Source organism: Dipodomys ordii, unplaced genomic scaffold, assembly GCF_000151885.1.
Source record: "Dipodomys ordii isolate 6190 unplaced genomic scaffold, Dord_2.0 Scaffold8, whole genome shotgun sequence".
In the NCBI taxonomy this organism is placed as follows: domain Eukaryota; kingdom Metazoa; phylum Chordata; class Mammalia; order Rodentia; family Heteromyidae; genus Dipodomys; species Dipodomys ordii.
The window spans coordinates 2,885,510-2,899,026 of record NW_012267224.1 but is presented as its reverse complement, the minus strand read 5'-3'; the positions used below and the strand labels follow the sequence as shown (position 1 = coordinate 2,899,026).

Genomic DNA, 13,517 nt, shown 5'->3' with positions numbered 1-13,517 from the left:
TTGTTATAAAAAACATTTCAAAGAATAAGACTTTCTGGAGGGAGATGTCTTTGTATTAAAAGAGGTGAGAGGCAGAAGTGTTGGGATAGAGGCAAAGTGGTACTCAGATCAGGAAGGAAAGAAGGGAAAACAAATGTATGAATTAGCCTGGTTTGGTTCCTTCCATTTTTAATCACTTCCTAAGAAGATTCTACTGGATGTTTAAGTCCCATTAAAGTATAGTGTGATCTAAGGTTGGAGAGGAATATGTAATATAATACTATAGGAAGCATTAAGAATGAAAGATACATCTTAAATGTGCCAAGATTCAGTAGGAATTTTAAATAGATACAGGTGGCAACTTGCAGAAGTGGCTTTAGAGATTCTCATTTTTCTCCAATGAGAAAGAGATCTGTCACCATGATCATTCTTAAAAGTGGTGGTGGACTGGGCATGTTTTGCCTTTCCCAGAGCTAGAAGTAATTATTCTAACTGAAAAAATTAAATTCACTTCCTATTAGAGAAAAAAAAAACTCTTAAAAGACATTTTGCTATTCCCATTTTATTTTCTTAAGATCCTCTCTCTAGATTATTACCTCTCTATATTTTTAAAATAATCTAGGTTAGAAAAATACTGAGATAAGGTCTGGGAAGTTGGCTCAGTGATAGAGCGTTTGCCTTGCATGCCTGAGGCCCTGGGTTCGATTCCTCAGCACCACATAAGCAAAAAGAAAAAAAAAGCCGGAAGTGGCGCTGTGACTCAAGTGGTAGAGCGCTAGCTTTGAGCTGAAGAGCTGAGGGACAGTGCTCAGGCCTAGAGTTCAGGCCCCACAACCGGACCCCCCCCAAAAAAGAAAAATACTGAGATATTATGTGTAATGAAAAGTTCCTCTAACATATTAAAAAGTCTTTTAATAGAACACTGGAAAAAGTATCAATGAAAACTTTTTCATTATCCACTGACAATAAGCTTGACTTTATTATACCTTGTCCTAGAATTTCCAAGAGTATTCTTTCTAGAGAAGATGGTAAAGCAAAGAGGAGAATTTTCTTTTCTTTGTTTTCAGATGATCTCACAATGTAGCCCAGGCTGTCCCTAAATTTGCGATTCTTCCGCTTCAGCCTCCCAAATGCTGGGATTACAGACATGCAAGAACATAATTGGCTTTAACAGCAGATTCAAGACAAACACCATTGCAACAGTGAAAAAAACAAGACTCCAAATATACTCACAAAAACTATTAGAGGCCAGGCCTCAAGCAAGCAAAGATAATAAACACAAAACCACCCTAAACTATGAATTTGTTCATTTATATTCAATTATCATTAGCATGCCTCAACAATCACTAATAAATAGCCCCTGAACTCCAAGCTCATTAAAATAAAGGATTACAAAGACAAACTTTTCCAAGCAAAATCCAGAAGCAGAACAAAATGATTCAATTCTGGTCAGCTAAGCTGCCAACAATAGAGGTATAGGATATGTAGACTAAATCTTCTAAGAAATTTTTAAGTAACTTTATTTTATAGAATAAAAATGAAGAAAGTTTACAAAATAATTTATGATTTTGATTCAGTGAGAAGTTCTGAACCACAATCCATTAGTTTTGCTGCTAAATTTCTGACCTACTGAAACAGTATAGGTAGTACGTATTGGTTGTTTTAAGCTAACTTTTATAGTAATTGATTATGTGGAAATAGACAACTAGTATCTCCCTTCAGGTTAGCAGAGCTTGGTTGACTTTCTCCATTTATATAAAAGGAAGTCAGAATATATTATATTAGAAAACATAAAACCATTACTTTTTTCATTTATATATGGAATATGCACATATGAAACAAGAATTTTGAAGAAGGTTCTTCATACACCACCTGTAATTCATTGCCACAGATACTACCTGGTCAACCCATACAAACTGGGAACCTAAGTGGAAAAATTGGTATTGGCATAAATTTATTTTAAGTTACATACCCTTAAGAGGATCATGTTCTGCTCTCATAATATCAATAAGGGAATTTTCCAATGAGTGCATATTCAAACTGTCATACATTCTACTTCGATCCTAGAAGAGAAGGAAAAGAAGCAATGAAGTTAAAAAAAATGGTTAAAAATACCTAAATTCTCTTACATAAAATAGAACTTGATTAATACTTTACTAACCAATTTTTATCCCTCCAAATGCCAATATCTAAAGATCTCAATAAGTTACAATGTCTCTCATTGAAGGATAATACTTTCAATACATTTATCTCTAAAGTATCTTATAAAAAGAAATTTCTTTGGCAGAATTAATGTAGTACAGTAATTTTTTTTATCATTTCTATATAGATTCCTGAATGTTATGGATATACAAAGTACTTTTAGTTATCCGTTTAAAGTTTTTCTGATTTCTAGGAAGATATACATTTCTCTTGGAATATTAACATCTGGGGAGTGGGGATAAAGATAATTGCACCACACTTTAAACATCTATCAGATACTTATTTGACTCAGTGATCTGAATTTCGTAATAATGAATGTATAAGAAGTTTACATGGTAAAAATTAGAAACATGAATTACTAATATCAAAACAAAAATAAAGACCTACAATATTTGTGTTTAAATCTCATTCTCTAAAGAAATGCATGAAAAATATCCTTATACATTGAAAAAATAACAATAAATCTCACTGTCTAACATGATCCCATATGGATCTTTCCATTTTGCAATCTTCTCCCCTCCCCCCAAAAAAGGTAGAAGAAAAGTGAAAATACTCTCAGTTCACTTATATAAGTTTAAGAATAAAATCTTTTGTCTTATCAGAGTCTTGTTTTCTGAAAGCTCACTGTCTTCACTTGCTTACTACAAGGCATTTTATTATTTATGGTTCATGAATTTACAGTGTATTCTGCTCTACATACATACATACATTCTGAAAAAATACACCTGGGAAACTACCACAGAAAGCTGCTTCTGAGTCTCCTGACATATTCTCAAACCCCCAGTGCATCTCCCACTCACCCATGTGCCCAAATGTACAAATGTATGACATGTGGCAGGATAGACCATTTTAAACACTCAACAAATGATTACCACGGAAAACAGAAAAGGGGAATCAGAAAAATAAGCATGTATGCTGGGGAGATTAAGTCCCCACAAACAGCAAATACCTATTTAACTGAGCCACCCACATGCTTCAAGAGAGACCAGACATCTCTGTGATATAGTATTATACTCATTACATACATAATTTTTTTTCTTAAGAAAGCGTTTTGCCTTTTACTCATTTTCCAAAGGGGGACTCCATGATCTAGAGAATATTCAGAACCAGTTCTTTAGAGCTCTAAACAAAAACATAAGAAGCATTTTGACAAGAGGCTCATTTATTTACTCTACTTTGATGTTTAAACTAGGGTTGCAAGCTTTTTAAAGCTGAAGGACCAGAATCAGCTTTGTAGACTAAACAAGGTACTGTCAGAGAATTAAAAAGGGTGAAAAGTAACACTGAATGATGGAAAGAATGCTAGACAGCAGGTTCTTATTCCAGCTTTATCACCAGTTAACTAGATAAATGCCGTTACTGATTTTTTTAAATGGAAAGACCCCCGATGAATAGCATATCCAATCATAACAGCTGTTCCCTAGAACAATGACCTTCTTAAGGTTTAACAGTACTTTCCAAACTTGTGCATGCTTCTGAATTATCTGAAAGGCTGACTAACATAGATGGTTGGAACTATCAACAAACTGATACAGTAGGTTTAAAGTGGTTCTAAGGTGTTTTCAGTTGACACTGAAGCTGTCATCCTACAGAACACACTGTTAAAACAATGCACTAAACTTCTTCAGTTTCTAGTTCCATTTTATAGAAATAATCATGTCTGATTACATGGTGTTTGAAGTCCATATAAACAAATATATTAGGAAGTATTTAAACTAATGTAAGAACAAATGAAATAAAATATAATAGACAAGATGGCCATCTTTCCAAACAGTTCTACCTTCTTTCACTATACAGTGTCCAAAACTAATTTGTTAATTTTTCCTACTAAGCTTTTGAGTTATTTAAGCCTATGAATCTTCTAAATATGAACATAGCTAGTTCACAAATGTCTCCTAAATGTCTAGTACTATATCTCTATCATAAAAAGCTTTGTAAAAACATGTCAGTTGAGTTCTATGTGGTAAAGACTATATTTTAAAAATGGGAATTATACTGATTGCTACTGTGGAAATCAGTATGGAGGTTCCTCAAAAAAACTAAAAATAAATCTATCTTATGATTCAGCCACACCACTTGGGCATTTACCTAAAGGGGAGTAAATCAATATAAAAGATAATCAATATAAAAGACAGACACACACCATATGTATGTGTGCACACCATGAACTATTATTTGGACATAAAGAAAAAGTCTTATTTTTTTGCAGAAAAATTAATGGAACCCAAGATTTTATGTTGACTGGATAAGAGTTCTCAAAAGTTTTTCAGTTTTCAATTTGTGGAGAAAAGACTTAAAATGATGCTAACAGTAACAATAATGGGGCATAAATATAAAATGACTGACCACCTAGGAAGGTACCAGAGAAAAGAGGGCAGGATGGGGAGAAAAATACTGAAGAGTGATGAAGACTGAGGAGCAGGCGCATGCACGCGCGCGTGCACAAACAGCCTAATAAAACCCAGTAAATGCTGCCTGAAGGGGAAAGAAGAGGAATCACAAAATGGTAGACACGAATTTGTTCAAACTGCACAGTGTAGAGATTTGCATTGCAATAAAACTTCCTCATCCTACAAATGCATACAAATGAAAAATTTTAGAAAAATACAATGTTAATTGACTAAATTGTGATGAGTATCAGATATCAAATATTGCTATCAATCTCATTTCCACCTACCCAATGAGAAAGGAGCTATTACTGTATTCAAAGTTCAAAAATGTATTTAAAATTACAAAATATAAGCTGTCATGATAAAAATTAATGCTCATATGATTTTGAAAACTCTTGCAAAATATACCTTATCATGTAGGTTCTAAGAATGTTTATGGATGAAGTAGAAGATTTTATATTCTACCTTCCCTCAACTTTTGAAAGGATCTACACGTTATAGCTTAGAACAATCTTTTCAAGACTGGTTTAAAATATACTACATTTTGCTATAAAACCAGTGTGTGTTTCTTCTGAAATAAAAATATCAGAAAAATCTGTATTCATGAAAATTGCACTGGCTTATAAACTAAATAGACATGTTTTAAAGTAACCATCAATCCTGATTTGTATTAATGCAGAAAGTAATAGCAATGAAACTTCTACTTATCACTACATGACTATTTGAAAACTGTCAAGACAGTTCACAAAAACAAGACTGAGGATGAGTTTTATACTTATTTTAAAATATGAAAATAATCTGAAAAAGAATCCACCAAGGGGCTGGGAAAGTGGCTCAGTGGAAGAGTGCTTGCCTTGCATGCATGAGGCTCTGGGTTTGATTCCTCAGTACCACATAAACAGAAAAAACTGGAAGTGGCACTGTGGTTCCAGTGGTAGAGCACTAATCTTGAGCTTAAGAGCTAAGGGACAGTGTCTAGGCCCAGAGTTCAGGCCCCACAACTGACAAAAAAAAAAAAAAAAGAATCCACCAAGTAAGCTTTTAGAAAATGAGAGTATAGGAAAGAATACCAGGGCACATTGGCAGAAAAAGTGCAGCCTTTTATATCCTGATAGTCACTTTCTTTAAACCTAGACATTAGCTATAAGCACTTGTGGAACTTCAACAGTCTTGAAAGGGCTGAAAAACACAGAAGAGAACCAAGTAATCCTCATTTTACATATGACCTAAAGGATTATAAATACCAAAATTCAACTATGGACTATGGAAGACCATGTACAGTGTTAGCTTAATATTGTAAAATACACCTTGAGAAAGAAGATTTTTGATGAGATATTACTTTTCTTGCTTTGACATATTCAAAATCTTGCTCTATTTCACAGGTAAACAAGTAGAAGCTTCTACTCTTAACAATGAAGTATTCCCCAAAAGAATCAGCAGGATTATAGAAGTCCTATATCCTTATCCTCCCAGTAAGGATAAACCAGATGCTTGAACACATACACTGGTATAAGGTTAAGTTCGAAACAAAGATAAGATAGGCACATTACTTTCAACATGTGCTTTGTTCTCTAATTTTACTTACACATATAAAGGCAAAGTTGTGCTAATACTGCCCTCACTGATTATACATTCTGATTATACAGTATTATTGTATCATACAATCTCAGTGGCAGATGACATGCTGGTCTGCTTTACCATGAAAACTTGTAAGCACTTATATTATGCTCTTGTTCAACACAAACCCCTTATTTATCCAACTGGACTCTTATATTCTCTGTTTTGCCTCCACAGATCTCAACTGTAACTAAAACAATAATGAACATGCGATACACACTGCTTAAACTTCCTTTATTCTAAATTTCAACAAAATACTCTGATGTAAGTTATTTTTTTAATTGAAGGCCATAATCTACCAAAGTTATGCTAGTACCTACAAGAACTAAACAAAATGGAAAGAGAAAAATTTTCAAGTAAAACTAAAGAATTGAAACTAGAATAGGAAACACATAAAGTATGTATTACCCAAGATCTACTTGAGTCCTTTTTTTTTTTTGCTTTTTTTCAGTGTTCAAGTGTAATGAGTACTTCTGTCCCCAAAGCTCACATGGTTTGAGAAGCAGAAATGAAGGAATGCTTTCATTACATTAAACCCTGTTCTGGTCTTGTTACTACATACTGCTTTTCATGTAAAGTAAAAAAAAAAAAGATTCCAATATATTATTCTTAGATCTCCAAATTTTATTCCTCACAACATTATAACAGCTTGGCTGAAGATTGGTGGATAATTCATGTGATGCAAAACAAAATTCTAGAGTTGACTATATTGATTATTCCTCAGCTAGGGTTTAGGATTACTAATACACATTTGCAGGCTTTAAAGGCTACCTTACTGTTGCAAGATGTTGCTTTGCTTAAGTTAATTGATGTTCTCAAAGCTAGGAAATAAACCTTCAGTTAAAAAAGCATTTACTTTGGGGCTGGAAAGGTGGCTCAGTGGTAGAGCACTTGCTTTGCATGCATGAGGCCCTGGGTTCGATTCCTCGGCACCACATAAGCAAAAAGAAAAAAGCCAGAAGTGGCACTGTGGCTCAAGTGGTAGAGCACTAGCCTTGAGCTGAAGAGCTGAGGGACAGCGCCCAGGCCCTGAGTTCAGGCCCACAACCGGACCCCCCCCCCCCAAAAAAAGCATTTACTTTGATTTAAAATACTCAAGTATTGATGAATAAACATATTGCAATCTTAGCATATAACTGAAAATTCTATTTAAGATAATTTAGATAACACATTTTTCGTTATTATTTCTTGCAAAGATAACTAGCAGATAATGTTTTGCAGTACAGAAATTTTGGCCAGGCACGATGACTCATGCCTATAATTCCAGCGGTTGGGAGATAGGCAGTAGGTAGGACTGCAAGTTCAAGACTAACCTAGGCTATGACTAAGACTCTGTTTAAAAAAAAAATTTAATCTAAAAGATATTAGAATCGGGTTTTTATTCTTCATACTAGAGACTGAATTTAGTGCCTTGTATTCTTAAGCCAGATCCCCAGAACTTCAGGGATTTTTTTGTTTTTCAGATAGAGTCTCAAGCTAACTGTGGTTAGCTGCCTTGGAATTACATTATTCTTGTCTCTACCTTCCAAATAGCTGGGATTATATGGGATTACAGATGTGCAAACCCCCTCCCCTCCGCCCACTCCTGGCTTCACAAATGTGCATAAAAGTTTAATTTGCTTTTTAAGTTTTAAATCTGAAGCATTATTTTAAAATCAAACTTAAAATAACAATTGCTAACCTATAAAAAGTTTACTTACAACACACAAAATCAACTTATAAAAGTAATTCTATTTACTGAATTCCTTTACATGTTTTAGGCCTCTTTATGCATAAGGTCGGTATAAGAATAATGAGTTCAGGTCTCTAATTTATTATGCTTAAGACTTAATAGCTTGAGACTAAAGGAAATAAAAAGTTACATGTTTTAAAGTAATAAACTGCACAACAAAAATTAAAATATATTGACAGTAAAAGATGAGAATGAGAATAGTCTCTCCAGATATGTAAGTGGTTATATTTTAATTTTGCTAAACATAAGTAACTACTAACATTTTAAAATACAAATGCTAGTTTAGAGACGCTCTTATACTTTTAAGAGCTTCAACTTCAAATACTTCAACCTTTTATGGAAAGATGGAAGGAAACACAGAAGAAATTATGTAGAATAATGAGAGAATACTTAAAGCAGATAATCAGTTCGCTTTTAAGAGGAGAAAGATCCTACAGTACCCTCCACTGCCTTAAACCAATACCTTTATAATCTTCCCTGCCAAGAACCCAATCCCCTTATATGTTAAAAATAAAGGCCAGGGGTGGGGCCAAAATGAGAACACTGACAGCCAGGGCCTTATATGACCTAGTTCAATGTCTCTCTGTTATAGATAAGAAATCTATGACCTAGAGAGAAGAAAGGCAATAAACTATGTATGGCCTTCAATGTCAAAAAAGATCCTGAGAGGAAGAGGAAGAAGATCTAAGTTTTGATCTCCTCTCCTTCCAGATAAGTTTCTGTTATCCTTTGTGTTCTATGGCTGAATTCAACTTCATTAACATCATGTCTTTGCCCAAGAGGCTATAATTAATTTCAATATCTTAGCAGTTAGCCAAAAGTCTATCTTTAAGCTATGAAATCCATTAATGGATTTAAAGTTAAGGGCAAATACAAGACCCCATCTTAACAGAAAAATTTGGGTGTGGTGGTGTGTGCCTGTCATCTCAGTGACAGCCTATTGGCAGGAAGTATAAAGTAGAGGATTACTGTCTATGCCCATATGAGTGAAAGAAATCAAAACCAAACCAAACCAAAACAAACTCAAGGTCAGATCTCAAAAATAATCAGAACAAAATGGGGTGGGAGGTATGGCTTAAGCAGTAGAGCACCTACCTAGCAAGCATGAAGTTCAGAGTTTAAATCCCAAGTGCCAACAAAAACCAAAATCAAATAGGACTAGAGAGAAAAAGAGAGTAGAAAGAGATGGAAAGCAAACTTACTTATTAAATAAGATGACAAACTACAAATCACTAGAGATAATCACAATTTCAAAGTAAAGATCCTGGCAGCACAACTCTGGTAAGTAGGTAGGATTTGTCTAAAGCAACCACGAATGGTCAATTACTGAAGACTAAGCTGTTAGACTAGAATGCCAGTACAAATGTACTATGTATTAAACTGCCTACAAACTTATACAATCATCTTATGTTAAGGAAGAACCTTAACTGTGACAATACTTAATGTCCAGTCTAAGCTCAACTGAACTTAAGGAAGAATCTTCATATTGTTCTATTTTAATCCTAGTATACCTAGTATGCATACATTCAGATTCAGTCTGCAGGAAAACAGCACTTTTTAACCACAAGGGCTTGAGGGTAAATTAAAGGGTGTAAGAGCAACAATGAAATTTAGAATAAATACTGTAACATACACTTTTTTTATACATGTGAAAAAAATGAAATAAGAGAGTCTTTTCAGAAATATATCTCAAGACAAATGTAGGAGATTCATGACAAAAATTTACTGGACAGTTTTTTACAACATGAAATGTAAAGCTAAATGTTAATACATACTTTTTACTTAAAATAATCTGAGAGGCGACAAAGTGTGTTCAGTCTGATGTTTAAAGTCAGGTGCTCTTAGGTATAGAATTCCTTTTTCCAAAAAAAATGAATTATGCTTCAAAAGTATAAAATGAATACAAATCTTTTAGATTTGAAAATGAATATAATAGTTTCATTAAGTGATGTTTAAAAATTAATTTGCTTCATTGCCTTCCAACAGATGCTTAAATAGATATAATTAAAAAGTAGTATAAGATACATCCAACTAATAATGTAAATACTACACTGCTAGCCCAAATCCTGAAGAATACACACTGTGCAGCCTACCTGGTCTATTCTGGATGTTCCGGCTGCAGTACACCAACTATCTTGGAGGGAATCTGAGCCCCAAGCTGGCAACTGCAAACTAGATCTCACCTTCAATAGCATAGAAGTTTTCATCAGAAATGAGCAGTTCTCTTCCCCATACCCACCAGAAAAAAACCCAAAACCAAAGAAATCAAAACACCAATAATCAAAGTGCTTTATATGTATCTTAAATCTTTGTTCCACCCTCTAATGGTTTGGGAGAGAATAAAAATCTCATTTGAAACAGCCCTAAGAGAGCTTCAATAAAATATTCAACAAAATACTAACAGGCCTGAACAAATGGTCCAATCACCCTGACTATAAAGCCATATTTAGAAAAAAGTCACTGAACCAGTGAAGATAAAGCTGCCACATCATAGTTATACTAAGCATACTAATATTTAGAAAGCTGGTCACAGGGATATCTATGAATAATAAGTTATGGAACATTTTAGCTTAGCTTATGTATTATAGGAAAAACAAAATTTTGGCAATCCATCAGAGGTGACCAAATTTAGACATTATTAAGGAGCTGCCAATTTAAAATTTCAACATATATTTAAGAAACACAAAAAGGTTTTCTAAAGGTTTTCCATAGTTGGTTTAAATACTTTACATTCTAAACTTACTGTGTATTATTGTCCTCTTTGAAAATTAAATTATATGCTTAAAAACTAAAATCTTTTTAAATTTAATAATTTCTCTATTCTATTATCAAAGCCACCACCACCCAACTTATTTTAAAAGATTAATATTATAAATAAGGCCATTTACATACATACCATTCTTACCTGTAAGGGTAAGAGTGTATTACTATTGTTGTCTGTTCTGAACACATTATCTTCAATCCAAGATTTTGGAGTCAGTGATGGAGTAGAGCGTGTAAATTTCGGTGGTGCTATGACATTACCAGAAAATGGTTTCTTCAGTGGAGATATCTGATTCATAGTCCCTGGAATTCCCATGTTTCCAGTTCTACGGTGGTCTCTCCCATGCATTGCTCCCCAGGACATGCTTCCAGTGCCCCAGCCACTGCTCTGATGGTTGCTCCAAGGAGATTGTTTCAGAAGAGGCTGGGGAAGACACAACTACTTAAGTTATAGGCTTTGAAGAGTCTTATTCAAATTTAAATCTAATTTATATGATCATAAAAATAAAATATGTAAAAATAACAAAATATTTCTTAAGTAGCTTACAAAAAGTCACAGGTTAGCTATTAGATTTGGCTATATAGATTTAGCTATTAGAAATTATATTTATTTAAATCTGAGTAAGTTGTTCTCATCCTGTTATCCACTATAAATAAGATATTCAGAATAATTCCCCAAATAGAACACTGTACTTCCTCCCCCCCTCAGAAATATATATATATATATATATATGATAAAGGAAAAATATATTTTAAATTGAAATTAACTCCAGGAACCTTGAAGCAACCATATTTGGATAGGTCTTTTACTAATGAAATAGTTTTAATTAACTATACCTGTTACAGACTTTCATGCTTCTCAAAAAGTTGACTACTTTGAAAATAGAGTGTGATACCATTTGACATTACTCTGTTGCATGAATTAAAAATGCCTTCTAGGCTAACACAATACAGGGAAGATGTCATTTTCATGCATGGTGTATTCAACTTTAAAAATATTTCATTCCAGTTTTGGTATCATTTATTTCAAAGTGTTTGCTATTTGTTCACCAATGCATAATCAGATGGCAGCCAGGAGCCAGTAGCACAGGCCTGTAATCCTAGCTACTCAGCAGGGTGAGATCTGAGGACTGCTGTTCAATGTTTATCTCCACTAAACTACCAAAAAAGCAGTAAGAGGAGATGCGGCTCAAGTGGTACAGCACTAGCCAAGGTAAAGGAGAGAGAGCCCAGGCCCCAGGACCTCCACACTACACACACACACACAAGTATGTGTGTGTGTGTGTATATATATATAGAGAGAGAGAGATATTATATATAATATATAATGCGTAGGCAATATTTATTGGCAGTATTCTCAGTGGATTCACCTATGGATAAAAAGGGAATCCTATATACCCATAGGTGGATCCACTGGGAAGACTGCCAATAAACGATCAGAGGCTTTAGCAGTTTAATAATCTAAATCAAGTCTCCAAGTTTCCATTAGTTTACACTTTCAAAAATAAATCATATTCCTATCTAGAACCTATGGCAAGAAATGTCATTTAAAAAATTAGAAAATCCACGAATCTACAGTACTATTAGTACAGTTAGCATGAATTGTTAATAAATTCTACTGCTCAAAATCTAATACTTTTGTACTAAGATTTGGCCAATGAAAGTATGGAACATGAAGTCACCAGAAATCAATAAATAACAGCACTCTTAAGCAGCTTGTCTTACAAGAAAAAAAAAATTAAACACTCTGGTCCATAGTACCTATTTTTAAAATCTTTTCAGTATTAATATAATCATGGGCAGATTCACTCTCCCTCCACCCATATAGTTAAAAAACATAACTAAGGAGCTCAACAAATCACGCCAGGCCTGAAGACGTTACTTTGCTTGCTAAATGATTAGTGTTCAAAATTCTCTTGCAGTAATCTAAAATTCTACATGCAAGGTGCATGACTGCGTACACTCCAGGGTAATACCTATTTTTGTACAAAAGGGGATTGCAGACAAACATGGATCATGGTATATGTTCTGCTCACATCCTGCATTACAGCTTTAGGAATACAAAATTACTCTAAATTTGTGGCAAGCTTCTAGTTAAAAGAGGAAGAGCTTGCAACACAAAAGATTGCTGCTCAAGATGATGTCAATCATGGGAAAGCACAGTATTATTTCACAATCCCTCTTTTCAGCCCTTATGGATCACTTTATTTTTTTAAGGGAGAATCCATGATTCAACAGAAGTGAGTGTATGCTGTCACCTGGGTAAAATTAGATAAACGGTTGTCATGATAGTTAATGTAGATAGGATTCGCTTTTTAAAGGTTAACCCTTGGAAACTTGGGTCAACAGAAAAAAATAAAGTTTTCTGTGTCCAGTAAGCACGGACAGGTGAAGGCCCAATGTTACTGTCAATGCTTAGTGACTAAAATGAACTCAGGACAGAATGATCACTATAATCAACGCCGAGTACTGTCCCATCCAGAGGTCACCCAAAACTGGCCCGCGAGACCTTAGACCTTAAGGACACGGAGGAGTGAAAACCCCGTCCGGTGTCGCTTCCCATCATCACCCACTTAAACGCCACAACTTCCCAGTCCGTCCTTCCCTTACCCCAGGCTGGGACCACCGGACGTTGCCAAGGCTGGGGGAAACGCGGGACCCCTCGATGTGGTCTCGAAACCCCTCGAGCCATCACCCCGCATCATTCAAAAGCCCAGACCCGCACCGTCGGAGCCCCGGGACGACCACCCCAACACGCAACACCTTCCGCCCGGCGAGCTGACAGCGGCGGGCTCCGCCGGGCGGGGCGGCTCCGCCTCGACTGCGGCGGGAGC

General features: G+C 34.9%; 1 protein-coding gene across 7 annotated transcripts in view; it reads right to left on the bottom strand.

Moving 5' to 3' along the window:
• Positions 1-11,128, bottom strand: part of Cpeb2 (cytoplasmic polyadenylation element binding protein 2) — a 46,939-nt gene extending 35,811 nt beyond the window's left edge. For 3 of the 7 annotated variants that reach the window (XM_013009063.1, XM_013009064.1, XM_013009065.1), the window contains exons 1-3: positions 10,826-11,128; positions 10,014-10,103; positions 1,952-2,042 (exon numbers count right to left, since the gene is read on the bottom strand). In XM_013009063.1, coding sequence (XP_012864517.1) covers positions 1,952-2,042; positions 10,014-10,103; positions 10,826-11,047 — 403 coding nt within the window. In that variant the 5' untranslated portion in view covers positions 11,048-11,128. Of the gene's footprint in view, positions 1-1,951; positions 2,043-10,013; positions 10,104-10,816 lie in introns of all 7 variants that reach the window. The other 4 variants (XM_013009069.1, XM_013009071.1, XM_013009066.1 and 1 more) reach the window with 3 other exon arrangements.
• Between the last annotated feature and the right edge of the window lie 2,389 nt (positions 11,129-13,517).